Source organism: Antrostomus carolinensis, unplaced genomic scaffold (assembly GCF_000700745.2).
Source record: "Antrostomus carolinensis isolate BGI_N321 unplaced genomic scaffold, ASM70074v2 scaffold16387, whole genome shotgun sequence".
Taxonomy (NCBI): Eukaryota; Metazoa; Chordata; class Aves; order Caprimulgiformes; family Caprimulgidae; genus Antrostomus; species Antrostomus carolinensis.
Genome location: NW_010325484.1, coordinates 1 through 15526, shown reverse-complemented (window position 1 = coordinate 15526; position 15526 = coordinate 1). Strand labels below are relative to the sequence as shown.

Here is a 15526-nt window from a genome sequence, read left to right as displayed (position 1 = left end):
GAAAGAGACAGACTAACAGATCAGCATTCCCTAGTTTCAGGCACGATTTGTAACACAGCAGAATTTATTCTCTTGGTTTCACTGATGTAAATCTGGAACAGTTCCCACTGACTTGAGCTGATCTACCTTCTGCTCTTGGTTATAGTGATCTAGGTTTGGTTAAATGGTGTTAGACTGGGTTAAATAGGAACAAAAGAAGGACTGTAGTAAGTTCAAAATATATCTTGCCCTCTTTCAGAGAGGAAAAGTGAAGAGGCATGTGTGTGCATGAGGGAAGAAAGCACAGGAAGACACACATCTCCCCTAGGTTGTACTGAAGAAAGCACAGGAAGACACACATCTCCCCTCGGTTGTACCCCTTCACATTCAGGTAGCTGTGCTGATAACTTTTTACCATTCCTTTACCTGGTAGTTGCACTCTGGGTCAAGGCAGTGGTAATGTTCTCGATACTGGTATGCACAGTGTATATGTCCACAGTGCTGACTGCCAGAGAACCTGCAAACATGAGAGGAGGACAGAAGAAAGAAAGGGAGAGAGAATGAAACAGTGTCCTGACAGTGGTGTCTGTAAGCGAGGTACATACAAAGTAAGTTTTTTTTTCCTGCTTTCATCCCACATGTTTATGGCATTAAACCCCATCTCCTTTATCCCCTCCAAGGATGGTGACCCTCCCACCTTCTTTGTCTTACTTGTTACTATTTAAAGGTGCTTCTTGAGCAGGATCATTCAGGTCTTGTACATCCCTCATCTATCTGTCTTTCCATTTTAAATTCATCTCCATTATCTAATTGCTTACTTAGGAGAGAGTAAGAAAGGAAAGTTCCTTGAATTAAGTATCATACAATTGTAAAATTTTCATGTGTGAGTTTAGATACCACAGCAGTGAGTTGCAGAAACCTCCCATACCAGAAAGAAACAAATAAACATTGGTCAAATACAGACTCTAAATTTTAGGTATGTGCCCATCTAAGAGGACCTCAGAAAAGCTCAGGCATGCATTAGTTTGTACCAGTTATGTATGTATTTTGTATGGTATGCACAAGGTCACAAACCAGTGGATTAAATGGTAAAACACACAGAGAGAAGATGATCATGGCAAGATCATATGGGAATTTTCAATAAGATGGATAGATCAATGGAAAGACAGGCGAGATGGATCAACAAGAACAGAACAAAGCGTTACAGACAGACCATCTCGACCTTGTGAGCACATCTTCTCCCATGCATGACAGCCCTGCTAATCATTATTTTCCATGTGGATACAGTATTTGCTCACAACAAAAAATAGTGCAATGCAAAAAGAGCAGGGTTTTCAGCCAGCCTGTGGGTGCAATTAAGAGTAGGACATGAGAAGCAACAGCCAACAACATGCACCTAATCCATTTCTGAAGGCCACCACTCAGCATCCCACATAGCAAATTTGGAAACTTCTGACATACAGGGTGGAAAAAAAAAACAGGCCATGTAAGTAGTATCTACATACAGACAGACAGTGCATGGAACGTACTGACAGACAGACACATCAGTAATTGGCAAAAGGGGATGATCCAGTAACGGGCTGATCAGTGCAATGAACTCTCTGATGCATATTCTAGAGGACCCTGGAAGAGCTAAAGAGCTTGAAAGGGAAAAGCAGTGGAAAGAAGGGGACTCAGAGGGGAAACATTCAAAGATAAAGTACCATCTGCTCAAAGGTTCCTCAAAGGTTCCTCACGTCACTTAGTGCTAAACACAGCAGGAGTGCATATGATAAAGGGCATGGGAACAAAACAAGGAAGGGCAACGGGTAAAAAGGAAAAATGAGAGGAGTGAGAGTGTCCTGGAGCAATCAAGGAACGAGGTAGGAGCAGGTAAGATTATGGATCATCATAAGGTGAGGTAACACTAAGCTACAGGATAGAAAAAGTCAGGATAAAAAGCAGTACTAAATAAGGCATTTCAGAAGCACAGTAAGGAAGAGGAGGTCAACTGTGGAGACAGCAGGGCCTCTAGGAGATGGAAAGGGGACTTAATTGACAGAAAAGATAGACATTGCTAAAAAATTAAATGACTTCTTTGCCTCAGCATCCACAAAGGGAGACAAAGACAGATGCCAGGAGCAGACATGCCTTTCCCTGGGGAAGGAGAAGAAATACTGCAGGAAATCAGGATCACGTCAGAACAGGTGATTGAGAAACTGGAACAAACCTCAGCAGCGGAGAAGAAACAAACCACAAGGCAAACAGCAAGGCTGGCTGCACAAACAAAGGTGTGGAACTGAAAGCAGAGGAAGCGATTCCTGCTCAACGCCTGGGCAACTGTGAGGCTTAGTACAGGGCACAGGCAGCAGCCTGAGTCACCGTGGCATTAACCAGGGACACGCAGCTCCGCAGCCGATCAAACCAACTGGTCCTGCTAGTCCAGGGCTTCATGTCAGCAGCAGCAGCAGCTTTAAAGGAAAGAAACTGCTCTGTGGAAAGCTTCCTCTGTATGCCACTGATGAGATGGGGGAGAGAGAGCAAAGGGCTGCGCAGGGCTGGAGAACAGCCCTGTGGAGTGCAGGCCAGGTGGAGAGAAGAGGAAGATAAAGACCTTGCTGACAAATACACACCTCTGAAGCAAAGCAGTCCTAAATATTGTCAAAAGTGAGGACACAAAATGACCAGAGATGCCAACTGCCGTAAAAGAAGGGCCAGACACCGAAGAGAACTAATTGTTATGAGATGAGTTACATGAAACATCCTATCAGGAGTAACTCATGGGCTCAGCTTTAAAAACAACAGCTAAATAAGTACTCCAGCACCCAAACTCCTACCCTTCCTTCCACGTGCCACGGAAAGGTGTGTGTGTGTGTGTGTGTGTGTGTGGTGTCTACAGCACAGGAAGGGAGAGGCAAGTGTTCTACCAAACTGTGTGTGTGGGGAAGGAGGGAAGCAGCAAACACAGCACAAAGGGGAAAGAAACTCTGCTCTTTCACAGTCTGTAAGGTTAGGCTCCTAAAGGGTTATATTCATCCTGTGTTTCTTCTGACACTTGAAACAGTTCAAAGCTATTAATTTTTAAAGCACAGCATCTGTTTAGCTTTTTCATAACAGGAAAGCTTACACACCACACACTTACACGCACACACACGCGCACATTTACATGTGCGTACTCTGAGGTACATCAACAACCCTCTTCATTTACATGAACGTACCCACAATTTCCATGCACACACCTGAAACAAGCAAACTCACAGACCACCTAATCACAGATATGCAAATCCAAACTCCTAAACTGTCCATACAGGCACATAGATTAATTTTCACAGTAACAATCCCTTCCCCCTTCGCTTACTGTAATTGGTTCACTTGATTTTGTTTTTTGTGGGGTTTTTTTTGGGGGGAGGTGGGGGCAGAAAAATCTAGTCTTGATCTGGCAAGAGTTAGAAAGAAAAACCAAGAGAAATAAATAATAATAAAAATAATAAATAAAGAAGTCAGCATGCTTAGAGAGTGTTTACAGTCTCATTACCCTATAACGATGATGTGAAAGAAAGAAGAAAAAAAACCCACCCCAATTACAAGGGGGGAGGAAACCCACACAGAAATAAATATTTAAGCAAGTGCTGCCAGAAGCACCATCTGCTGAGGCACTAATAATAATAATAATAATAATAATTTTTTCTGTGGTCTTTTTTTTTTTTTTTTAATTATAAATATATGAGGAGGGGGGGAAACAACCCAACCCAAACTAGCTAAGTAAGAGATTTTGTTTTGTTGTGTGAGAGAATGGATTATCCCTGGGCAGCTTTTGGCAGTGGCTTTGGCAAACTCATTAAGCTAATTATGCAGTACAGACATAGAGTGTCGTGTCTCTCTCCCCCCACCCCTTGATTTTAAGGCTTTAAACTGTTTTTAAAATTGTGTGTAAATTGAAGGGAAGTGGCTGTGCTGCCAACGGGCGGCTTGCACAGCTTTTTAAGCAGGATGTGGTGTCCCTTAGCTCTCTCACGAGCCTCCCTCAGTTACCTGCCTGACCCAGGGGAAGGGGCTGGCAGAGCGCTACGAAGAGTGGATGTGGGTGAAGTGTTTATTCAGTGCTCTGCTTGAAGGGAAATGGGGACAGAAAGGGAGGCATCCTCTGCAATTCCTGCAGTCTCAGCAATAAAAGGGTGCTGCTCCTCCTGCCCCGTGCAAAGACGGGGCTTTCATTCCCATTCTCCCCCAGAAGGCAGTGAGTTGCCACATGCTCCAGAGGCACGGCTGCTTGAGGAGCTGGTGGTGCAATTGTCCTCCCTTCCCATGTGCTCTTCTGCCCCCTTCTCCTACATCAGGGATTTGGAGAAAAGGGACAGAAGGGCAGTCACCTCTCGTTCCACTCTCCAGCTAGGGAGAGCACTGTTCCCACCCTTTTCCCTCGCTGATGTGCCAAGATCTTCCCTTGCACCTTCCCAGCAGCAGACTGCCTCCCACAGAGAGACTCTCTGTAGACTGAAGAGGAGGGAAAGCACAGCAGACATTTAACTCCCCTCTTGTTAATAAGTGCCCAAATACTGGTGAGAATAAACCCTTCAGTTTTATCTCTGGAGAGAAGTGTTTGCTTGCTGCCCTGACTGGTGTCTTTCTGTATACACAGGGCTTTCATACTGAGCTTCCTCATAGTAGAGATGGAGGATTCAACAGGCCAGGGGCAAAGGCTGACAGACCCTTTACAGGTGAGCTATAAAGCAGGCAGGTATTATCCAATAATCTCCTCTGTCCCTCTGGCTCTCATGGCATTACTCACTCTGTCTCAACACAACAGCCTTGGGCTCCCTCTCACCATGGCTCATTCCTGACCTAAGCTTGCCCAAAGCTGTGATAAGGTGTCCTAGTCTGCACCTTATTCAGTGAGCTTTTCTCATATAAATGAGCTGCAAACTATTCTAGGATAAACATCCCACATTGATACCAAGACCTGCCTGAACTCAAGTCACTTGTGAATTCCTCCAGCCTAGATTCTCAGAGGTGAGATGTTCTCTGCTTGCCTCCTGCAGGCACTGGACATGGCAGGGGAAAAAGTCTGGAGGCAGCGCAGCAATGGACAGAAGGAACGACAGTCAAGAGACAGCACGCCCATTTAAATCCTGGGCTGCTGCAGTGAAACATTTTCCACTATTTGTCACGCAGTCTAACAGCTCTGGGGAGCTGAGCATGCTCTTGGCATGCTTGTACACCTCTCACAGCTACTGCTCTCCCAAGCATGGGAACAGAGCAAGTACAGATGCCAGAGGGAAATGGAAGTGTCAATGACTGGTTTAAACACTTGATCCAGATGGACAAGAGCTCATCTCCCACCACCACCCTCTTCCTTCCAGCCCTCTCCCCAAGAAAGTGAAGTTTTGCCTACCTGGCAATATACTTCTGGTAAATATTTACGTCTTCGCTGACAGCTGGTTTGTCAGTGGGTAATCCATTCCTAATGAGAAACACACAGGGCAGAGCTGGTTAGCAGGCAGGAACAGGGCACAGGATAAGCTCCTTGTTTCTATCCCACACCCCTTACACATCAGGAGAGAGGGCCCAGCAGACACCAATGGGTTTAACCTCCCTCCCCTTTACCCTTCAAATCCTGCACCTTCTTTTCCTAGGGAAACATACAGTCTGCCTACCACCCCTCCTGCATGTTCCCCTTTTGCAGGACTCAGTTCAGTTTGTTGGAGACACTGAGAAGACCAACCACAAAAATCTGTTTTTCCACAGAAAAACCTAAATATTCATATACAAAAGTGATGGACACATGAAAACAAGCACCTTCCTGAAGCACCTTGTAACACTGCCCTTAAGTGCACGGAAGGGCCACTGAGACACGTCTGCTGTAGGCTCAACTGTGGGAGAAGAGTCTCTGTGCCTCACCCATGCTGTGAGCTACAGTACATCTCCTATGGTCAGCAGGCACAGCCTACTCCCACCCAGTCCTGGCAACGTGGCCACAGCCCCCTAGATGGGGCTTTAATTGCCTCTTTTTTCACACAGATACCCCAACTCCAATAGACAGATGGGGCAGCAAAGGTATTTATGCATTTCAATCGACGAGAAAACCAATCCAACTGCACCCAACTGGCACATAAGCCTGGGTTACTTAACATCATTAGGAAACAGACAAAAGTTACATCCTCAATGAGTTTAGCAAGAGGAAAAGAGATAAAGGGCTGGACTCCAGCCTACCTAACAGACAGTGGCATACCAATACAATCCCAGACAGGCTGTTCGTGGTCCTCCTTCTCAGTTTTGCCCCACCCAACCTCCACTCCTACTCATGACAGCTCTGGAGCCTGGTTTGAACAAGGACACTTTCACACAGAGTTCACTTGAAGGAGGTAGGTTAGTTCAGGGCAGGTTAATAGAATCACATGTTAGTTTAAAGCCATGGCTGGAGTACATGTGTGAGGCTAAGGGGCAATTCCTGACTGGTTATTTGGTCCCAGTGGGGACTGTGGAAAGCCAGGTCCCAGACACCACAGTTAGCACTTCTTCCACCAGCACAATTAATGGGGGGCTTTCTTTTATCAGGAAAGCCTGGATCTAGTGAGTAGCCTGAAGGAGGAGGGACCAGAGCCCCTTCTGTACTCCAATGTGTGAGAAGGACACTGGGAAGTGTCAGGTTGAAGGCCCTGGTCATCTCCATTCCTGTTGCAGCCCCATCATGATGCCCCAGTTGATGAATTCCCGTGGCTCCAGGAGGGATCACCATGGTGCTGCAAAGCCACAAGTGCAAGTGGCAGGAAATGAGCAAGAGAAAGGAAATCAAACTGGGATCCCAGTACAACACCAAAGCAGACAAGCAGAGGCTTGCAGCCCCCCAAGCACAGGTCTAGGATGGCGGCTGAGCATTCTGCAGACTCTTCAGGCACCGAGTCCCTGGCCAAGTCACTCATCACAACAAGGCACTGTGCCTACAGGAATATTTACAACACGGTGGTTTTCAGTAATCAGAGTCCCTGCCCACCATCTGCAGCACACACTGGGTTCATCCCGAGTGGGGGCTAGACACAAATGTGAATAATCCCTTACCCTTTCCCAGGCACCTTAACCACAGAGCTCCCAAATCTGTCTGCAGGCAGTTGGGAAATGGAAGACAGGTATCATCACCTCTTTCCAGGTGGGGAAACATGGAAAGTGGGGGATGCAGACTGGCCTGAGACTGCACAGAGCATTTGAGTGCGGATTCAGCCCAAGACCTCCTAGGTCCACATATTAAATATAAACCAGCCTTTCTCCTTACCAGAGGGCAAAGTAGTAGGGCGTGTGTGATGGCATTTGCCACAGAGGTGCAGAGGTCCTAGACTTACTATAAATGATTCCATGGGATTTACAGCTCACAACAGCTTCAGGTCCACAGTGAGAAACAAGTAAATCCAAACCACGACAAGAAAGCAGAGAAGTCCCTCCCTTCCTCCTGTTTGCAGCCTCACATACATACATAGCTTTTCTACAGCAAGTACCTCTGGAAGCCACATTAAGAAGTAACCCAAGGTATGGCAAGGCCTTCAGATACCTCCATTCAGCCAATGGCATCACTGCAGAGATGGCCAGCAACGTATCTGTACAAGGTTATTAGTGGTAATTGGGCTAATGAGTTTGCCCAGTCTGAGGGGTAACTGAATCACTTCTTGCTGTGTAAGGAACAAGCGAATTGAGAAGACACAGGCCTGGCCCCACAGAAGTACGTATATGCTTAATTCCTATGTAAAGTGATGGGAATTAGGCACCATAATGTCTTTTGAGTTCTGGGACAAACAAAAAGCCCCATCTTGCTATAAAGCCAGTAGTAGAGTCAAGTCAGCCGAGTTTTGCCATTGAATTAAATGGAAGCAAGAATCAGGTTCTCCTACAGACACAGCTGGATGCCTGGGGAACCAGAAGAAGGAGAATGTAAAGTTATAACCTTGACCTTAGAGTGCTGACAGCACCATGTTCCCTCATCTTTCACTTTAACACACAAACCCAGGAGCCAGTGGGCTCTAGATTCACAGCTGTGATGGTGGCCAGCCACATCCTTAATGAAAATAAGATATGCAAGGTGCAACAGAGAAGCAGACACTCCAACAGAGACCAAAAAGAAACACAACAGTGCAGTATTTACCATCACACCAAATGGAACTGCCCACTGATCCACACACAGACTTGAGGTATGATCCCTCACTAACAGAAATGTAAGAAAAGTGGGAGGCCACTTACTTTACTGTAGAGACTGTTCCAGTTGTGATGGAGTCTGTCTTGGAGAAAGTTGATTTCAGGTATTCAGGAGTGTTGAATGGCAATGAGACGGACTGCTCTGGCCCAGCCACAGGAGTGCTACTGGGGGTGCTGGCGAGGGGAGCAGGGGCCAGGCTGGGTGTTGGAGCTTTTACTGGAGTGAGCTTCTGGATGTTCCTCACATCGTACTTGGAAGGCCGGCCTACTTTGCCTGTCTTGAAGGCAATGGCTCCTCCCATGTCTGGGCTTCCTTCTCCAGGCTTGAAAAGGTGCAAGTACTTGACATTTTCTAGGTCATACTTGGAGGCCTTCTTGTAAGTGTTGCCATTTTGTGGCCTGATGCTCTCACCCGTCTTCAGCTTCTGAATGAAGAAGTCATATTTGGAGGCCCGTGACATCAGGCCGTGCATCTGGGAACTGCTGGGAGAGGGCAGCGGCAGGATGGTGGCTTTGGTCTCCGTCATGGAGGCATCTGGACCTGGCACCCGAATGGGCTGTGCCAGCACTGAGGAAGTTTCTTTGCCCAGCTTGGAGCCCAGCTCCTCAGACTTGGCCAAGTGCATGGGCCAAGAGAGCTGCTCTCCAGCTTTCAGTTTGCGGATGTATTCCTCATACTTGGAGAAGCGGGCTCGTTTGCTCATGGCATCCTCACCAGGGAGAGAGGCGGCAGTCGCAGTGGCCTCTGAGGTAGCAGCGTTCAGCTTGTCAAAGCTGATCTTGCGGGCCAGCTCATCCCGCATGTTCTGATCATCATAGCCGAACATGCCCAGGAACTCGTTCATGGTGGTGGCCGCATAATCTCGCAGCGATGAAGCTTCCCCTACAGAGAACCAAAGCGAGAGAGTCACGCAAGGCGCTGATTTTTCCTCTCCTCCCATAGCAGCACTAGTAGCAGGGAGGGGGAGTAAGGGGAGAGGGGAACATGATCTACTGACGTTTGGCTCACTTGTTAGGTTTTACGACTCTTAAATTAATTTGTTTAAAAAAAAAAAAGTAATTAATACTGGGGTAAAATAAAAAGAGTTCATCAATGCCAGGAAAATCAATTTCCTAAATGTTCTAGCCGATGGCTTTTCAGTACATTAAACAAAGTTTCATAAATGTCTCTGCACTCTTGCCTTGGCCTAATATGAAGAAAAAGTAATTTTACTGGAAGTGAGACCAATGCCAATATGCCGAGGTTTGTACAGTTATGTCCTTGTGTGTGTTTGTAGAGGGAAGGAGGTGCACAGAGTGTGCCTTTGTGCGTAAGGGGGGGTAGAAACATGTGAGATATGCTACGTGTGTTGGAGAACAGCAGCGCTATTAGGAGACATGGCAAGACAATGTATGGGGTGGAGCAGGAGGAGGGCAGAAGGGAAAGTGCAGAGTAGAGCAAGAAAGCAGCAGAGGTGGAGATGAATTAAGGTGGAGGAAGAGCAGCAAAGGCTATATGCCTGAGAAGCTTGGCAGTGAGGAGTGGGGGGAAGGACTGGAGAAGAGAAGGCAAGACAATGACAGGATAGTTCCCCTGTTGCATTCCTTCCCTTCTTCCCTGTCAATTTTGTAAGATTTCTTTTTGCTCAACTTTCTCTCTTCCTTCTCAATCCTGATTACTGGAGAGCTACTAGTCTCCATGTGAAAAGTGTCCACAGTTCAGCAAAGGCTGTGGAAACCTACAGGCAGCCTTTTGAGCAGCCAGGAACAGCTCCCAGTAAGACCAGGAAAAGTCCATGCAGGTGCAAAATGGGTAAGGGACAGCCTTCTCTCCATCAGGATTTGGACTGAGGACAGAAAATGCTGTTGTCCTGATGTGGGCTCCAGAGAGGGGGAAAAAGCCTGTTCACTGGAGCCTGGGTTGGGGAAGGGGCAGGAAGGGCTTAGTCTACCTGAGCATGATCACAGGGAGGAAGAGAGCAAAAGCTGTCCTTCCTTGGGTCTCTCCCTCTCTTCCTCCCTCTCCTACTCCCTCAGGCAGTTTCACAGGCTACCAGGAGGGGAAGAACACACATCTGGAGGTCACCCAATATCAGTGTAAAGGAGGAAATAAAGATTGCTCTGACGTGCCAGCTTGGACTCATTTAAGCTTCAGTCTGACACAGCGCTCCTCCTCCTCTCCCTCTTGCTTTCTCCTGCAGAGTAAAGATTTACTGTGTGCAGGAGTCCTTCAAACCTCCCTCGTCATCTTTTCCAATCACTCACTCCAGCTCTCATGGGCAAGCACACCCGCTGACAGGGAGCCAGCACAGGCAGGTACATCGGCAGCAGAATGGAGACTGTGGGCACTGGGTCCAGCTCAAACCAAATCAACACTGCCTTGAAACACAGCGGAAAAGGGAGGCACCAAGAGCCACAGAACAGCTCAACCGATCCAGAGCATGAAAACAGAGCCCTAGGATTTGGGGGATCTGGCAGCCAGTGATGCCATACACACTGGCATGCACATACATGAGAGCATCTCCACGCACGCAAGTCAATGAGCAAAGTCAAAGTTCAATAGCCATCAGCTTCCACAGATCATTTTCCACAGGAGACTCTGGAGGAAAAGACTGCCTGCAACAAGCAATAAAATGTGCAAGACCATGAGGGTCATATTCCTGGTTCAATATTGCCCAGAACAGCTGTGTCCACGTAGCACAAGTGCTGCTGCACTAGCTGGCTCTGTACGTGGTACGTGAAAAAGCAACTGCAAAGAACACACCTGAAGCCTGCAAGCAGGACAAAGACACAGCTGCTAAGTGCTGGGATCTGGTTTAGTCCAAAATGACTTCCCAGTTTTGGGCACTTAGGCCCAGCATCCTGCATGGGATTTTGGGATGCCTGACTCCAGAATAAACACTTTGTTCACTACAGAACATTGCGATGTTCACTGCAGTGCCCGGCTCAGATCGTAGCTTTTTGTCCTCGCACAACCTCATGGGTCAGTATTAATCTTAAAGGATGTTAAATGCAGAATCGTGCCCCACAGTGTCCAATACCAAGACTTGTCAGAAGGAAACCACAATAAAATGCTGTATTACTCTATCCTCAGAGGCAGGATCATGTCATTTGGCCCTCTCCTGTGGCCCCTCCAAAACTCTACCAAAGCCATCAACTTAATCTTTCACACTCAAACACTTAAATAACTTCATCTTGCTTTAAAGCAGTTCTCCTTTTTACCTCTTTTTCTCTTTTTTCCACCTCCATTTCAGTGTAACCCTATGACACAAGAGAAGTGATTAAACCCATGAAATCCCTACTGGGTCTAACACTTCCCTCTTCTTGTTAAATCTGCTTTCCCTGTTCTGCTTTTCCTCTCTTTTTGGACCTGTAAAACAATCCCCAAGCCTCCTTCACAATGCCCTGACTTCGAAGAACTGCACAGAAAAACTCTAGCCAGCCTGTGCCAGACTGCAAGGGGAGAAAGAATACCACAGAGAGGATCCGATAGGAAATTAAACTATTAAGTGTGATTTTTACTAGCTTTAACAGCTGCCCTGTAAGCCAGCCAACCCTTCCCTTCTTTATCCTAACCTACGGCACATGAAAAAAGAGGAGAGACTCTCCTTTTCAATCCCACATCTCAAATCAGTTTTACAAATCCCAGCTTGGTTCAGGCCCCACAGACATTACAAATCCAGAGACAAGATTCAAGAAAACCTGGTATTTTATTTTAACACTAGAGAAAATGAAATGTTGTAGGAGACCAGCTCCTTTTTAAACTTCTCTCATCTGCACGCCTGGTCTTGGAAAGCAGCTTTGGTACCCATGTGGCTAGACTTCAACCGGTGGAAACAATGAGATGTAAAACCCAAGACCATAGGAAAGGGAGAGTTTTCAGATCTTTTTTTGAGCTTTGCAAAGTCTGAGCTTGCATTCAGGTTTCACTACCCCGGATTTAATCCCCTTATCCCCCAAAACACCTTGCGTTCTGTTTTGCTCAAGTTTGGTTCCGGATGATTGCAACAGCCTCCCTGATCAATAGCTCTGCCAGTGCTGCTCAGTCTTTCCTCATCCACACTTGAGATGAAACCCTGGCCAGTTCCCACTCCTCACTGCCCAGCAAGTGCACCTTCACTCATCCCAGCACGAACCCACCAACACACCCCCTAAAGCCAAGACAACCTTCACTAATTTGCACAGGCACATAACCAGAGCTCAAGTGGAGGCAGCTTATGGAAGAGAGCTGTCTCACCACAACGATGGCATGAGACTCAGCCACCTCACTTCACATACACTCTCAAACAACAGTGAAGAGGTCATTATTATTACCCAATCAACAGAAAACCCTCCCCATACCCACACACAGACAAAAGCGAAGTGGGACAACAGTTAGGAAACAATTCCCTGTGTAAAGTGCACAGTCCTGGAAGGCACAGGAAGCATTGTCTCTGGGTCTTCTTCCCCCTCCCCTGCACTGCATTTTTCTCTCCTTTTCCATGTGATAATTAAAGGGCTCCCTCTCCCCTCGCCGCTGCTCTCCATTTGTGGGCATTGCCAAAGAGCAGAGATCTCTGTGTCTCAGAGCAGCTATCGTATCACAAAGGATCCGAAGCTAGCAAAAAAGGGGCTAAAAATAGCCTGCAGCAGCACACTATATATGGAAGGAAAAGCAAAACAGCCCAAATGGAGTGCAAGGTCTGGATACTGGGGGATGGGACATCCCAGCCAGGGCTCTGTCCTTTATTCTGCTTGGGAGGGAAAACATAGACTTGGAGGCTATAGGATAACGAGCAAGAAACTGGCACTCATCTCATCATGCATGTTGTCCCAAGTGGAGTCTCCCTAGGAAATTATGAAGAGAAAAACCCCCTTGCTGAAAACAGGTCCAATATTGCCTTTCTAAGAGATCTGGCCAACAGGCTAAGAAAAGAAGGGAGAACTCTGGAAGTTTGTACAGGGGAAAGCTCCTGGTGACTACTTTAGCCCACCACGTAGGTAACAGGCAGAGTAAAGAACACAGGGCTGTATAGAAAAATCTCCCTGGGCATGTGCACGTCAGTGGGAGATTGCGGAAAGGGATCTAAATGCTATATATAAATGTGTGTAGAGAAGTACGGGTCAGGCAGTGCGCAGGAGACGGTGTGTGAGTGAACGAAGAATATCTGCATGTTCAGATCAGCTTCTGACACCCATCTCCTGACAGACGCCAGCTTTGTGACTCCCCAACGCGTTTCCCAGCTGTACTAGAGAGGGAAGCACATACGGCAGCACCGAGCACCAGCTCATGAGTCCCTTGTTTCTCAGGGGTGGCTCAGGAAAAAAAAAAAAACAACAAAAACCAACAGGGATGCCATAAATGCACGTTCTCCATCTTGTTTCAAAGCATGAGGACTGAATAGCATGGACCGAGTCTCTGCGAACTCCTGCCTGATGCACAAGCCTCACTGTCCTACCCTGGAAGGAGACAAAGGTGGCTGGGATTTGTCACTGGACTACAGGAGGTGCTAGCAGAGGACACGAGCGGTAGTTGAAGCCCCATAAAGCAGGCTGCGTGTGTACACACAGGGGCTCCAAGAAGCAGTAACCCTTCTCAGCCCCACATAATTAGGATCACTTTCCCCACTGATCAAGAAAGCCCATCTAGATGTACGATCTGGTTTTCTGTGTGGCTTTTTACCCAAGTTGACAGCTGATCAAAGAAGTATGGACTCAATTTAAAATGCTGCTGAGCACTGCCAGCTCTGTAACCTCTACATCCTCAGAGCGAGTAATGGGTGCTCAGAACCTTCAAAACCAGGTTCCTGTGATGACTCCCCCAAAGCCACATTGACCAGGAGGGCAAAACTGTGTTCCTCTCCTTTGATCTGTCTCCTGCTACCCTCCACTCACAAAGAAAAAAACCCTCCTTTTGGTATAGGCAATTCTAGATCTCATTGGAATAAACTCAACTTGCACCCATTAATGCCAGGTCTGAGAGGACTTGGTGATGAACAGCTTAAAATCCATTTTCTGGAACATTGACAGAAAAAGACAGATGAGAAGAGCCTTGTCCTTTCCAAAGCAAGAGATGTTTCAGTTTGTGCTTTCCAGGGAAATGCTGCAAGCGACATTTACAACAGGGTTCTTGAAACAGACGCTGGAGACCTGGCAGCACGTCTGTTTGCAAGTCAAATCCCATGTGGCTGTGTATGTAAACTGGACCCTGTATGTGCCATTACCTGCCTTAAACACAAATGAGCCTTCAGCCCCCCATGAACGCTTATATGTTTTTACCTAATCCTTTGACAACACAGCCCTACAAAGATATTTTACTGCGAACTCTTACCCCAGTTCCTTTTTATTTTCCCAGTCTGGTAACATATTTTTTACATTTAAGTTCCCCCCCCTCCCTTTTTTAGTTTTCGTAGCAAATAAAAGCTGCAAATGGTGTGTGTGGGGGAATTAAAACAAACTAAAAACTGAATCCAGGCACAATCACCTTGTGTCTGGGAACGACAAGGGCTTTCCTATCAAAGGAAACTGAAGGTCACACTTTTCCTCATTGATCTTGCAATGTTTGTTAATTACTCTGTCACTGATGTGGCGAAGGATAATTAAACAGCTCTGTTTATATCTTATATGCATAATTATGTGCGCTGCCACTGAACTCGTGAAGACTAGAGAATGTGCTTTTCCAGAAGGGGAACGGACAGACGGAGATGAGTTTCGGCTGCATTATTAACAGGAGGAGGAAAACACACGCACACACACAAAAGGAGGAAAGTTTGATGGATTCACAAAGTGCTGAGATCAGGGGAGGGGTGCGTGCAGGTGGAGCAGATTAGGGGGAGATCTTTCAATTACAGATCCATTGCAGCTGAGTGACAAATTGGGGGAGGGAGCTGCTTTGTCCTAATGGAGAGAATTCAATTTACCCTGGGCTTTTACGGAGCCTTAGCACTCATATGCACCCCAAAATCAATCTGGGGAAAACCTGAGCATCAGAAGTGAGAAAGAAATTCAGTTGAGGCTTTCCCCAACACCTCTAGCTGAATTCACCTTTTGAATGAAGCACAGAAATAAGGCAGAAGCTATCTGAAATTAAGAAATGCACACACAGCCTGGGGGAAAACACCTTGGGACTGCACGCAAGCTGGCATCCCGGACCAAGCGGTGCAGGACCCACGGGTTTGGAACCAGCAGCTTCTCCAGCTCGAGCCCACGCTGAGGGCGCACCACAGGCCACACCATCCCGCTGGCAGCGCCACAGGCCCGGCTCCCAGCCCTGCCTGGTGAAGGCGGCAATGCCACAGCCAGCGGCGACCCCTCAGCCCCTCCAGCCGGGATGAGGGAGCGTGCAGCAGCGGGAAGGGAACGCCATGTGCCGTGTGTTGGACGGCTCTGTCACGGGCTGTTCTGTGACACCAGAAGCGGCACCGGCAGCCGG

At 47.3% G+C, this 15526-nt stretch overlaps 1 protein-coding gene across 1 annotated transcript in view; it reads right to left on the bottom strand.

Moving 5' to 3' along the window:
* CASZ1 (castor zinc finger 1) overlaps positions 1–9019 on the bottom strand; it is a gene marked incomplete at its 5' end in the record, with an annotated part of 39442 nt that extends 30423 nt beyond the window's left edge. Inside the window, 3 exons of the mRNA XM_029085781.1 lie at positions 406–496; positions 5351–5419; positions 8182–9019. Of these exons, the coding sequence (XP_028941614.1) occupies positions 406–496; positions 5351–5419; positions 8182–9019 (998 nt within the window). The remainder of the gene's footprint in view (positions 1–405; positions 497–5350; positions 5420–8181) is intronic.
* Between the last annotated feature and the right edge of the window lie 6507 nt (positions 9020–15526).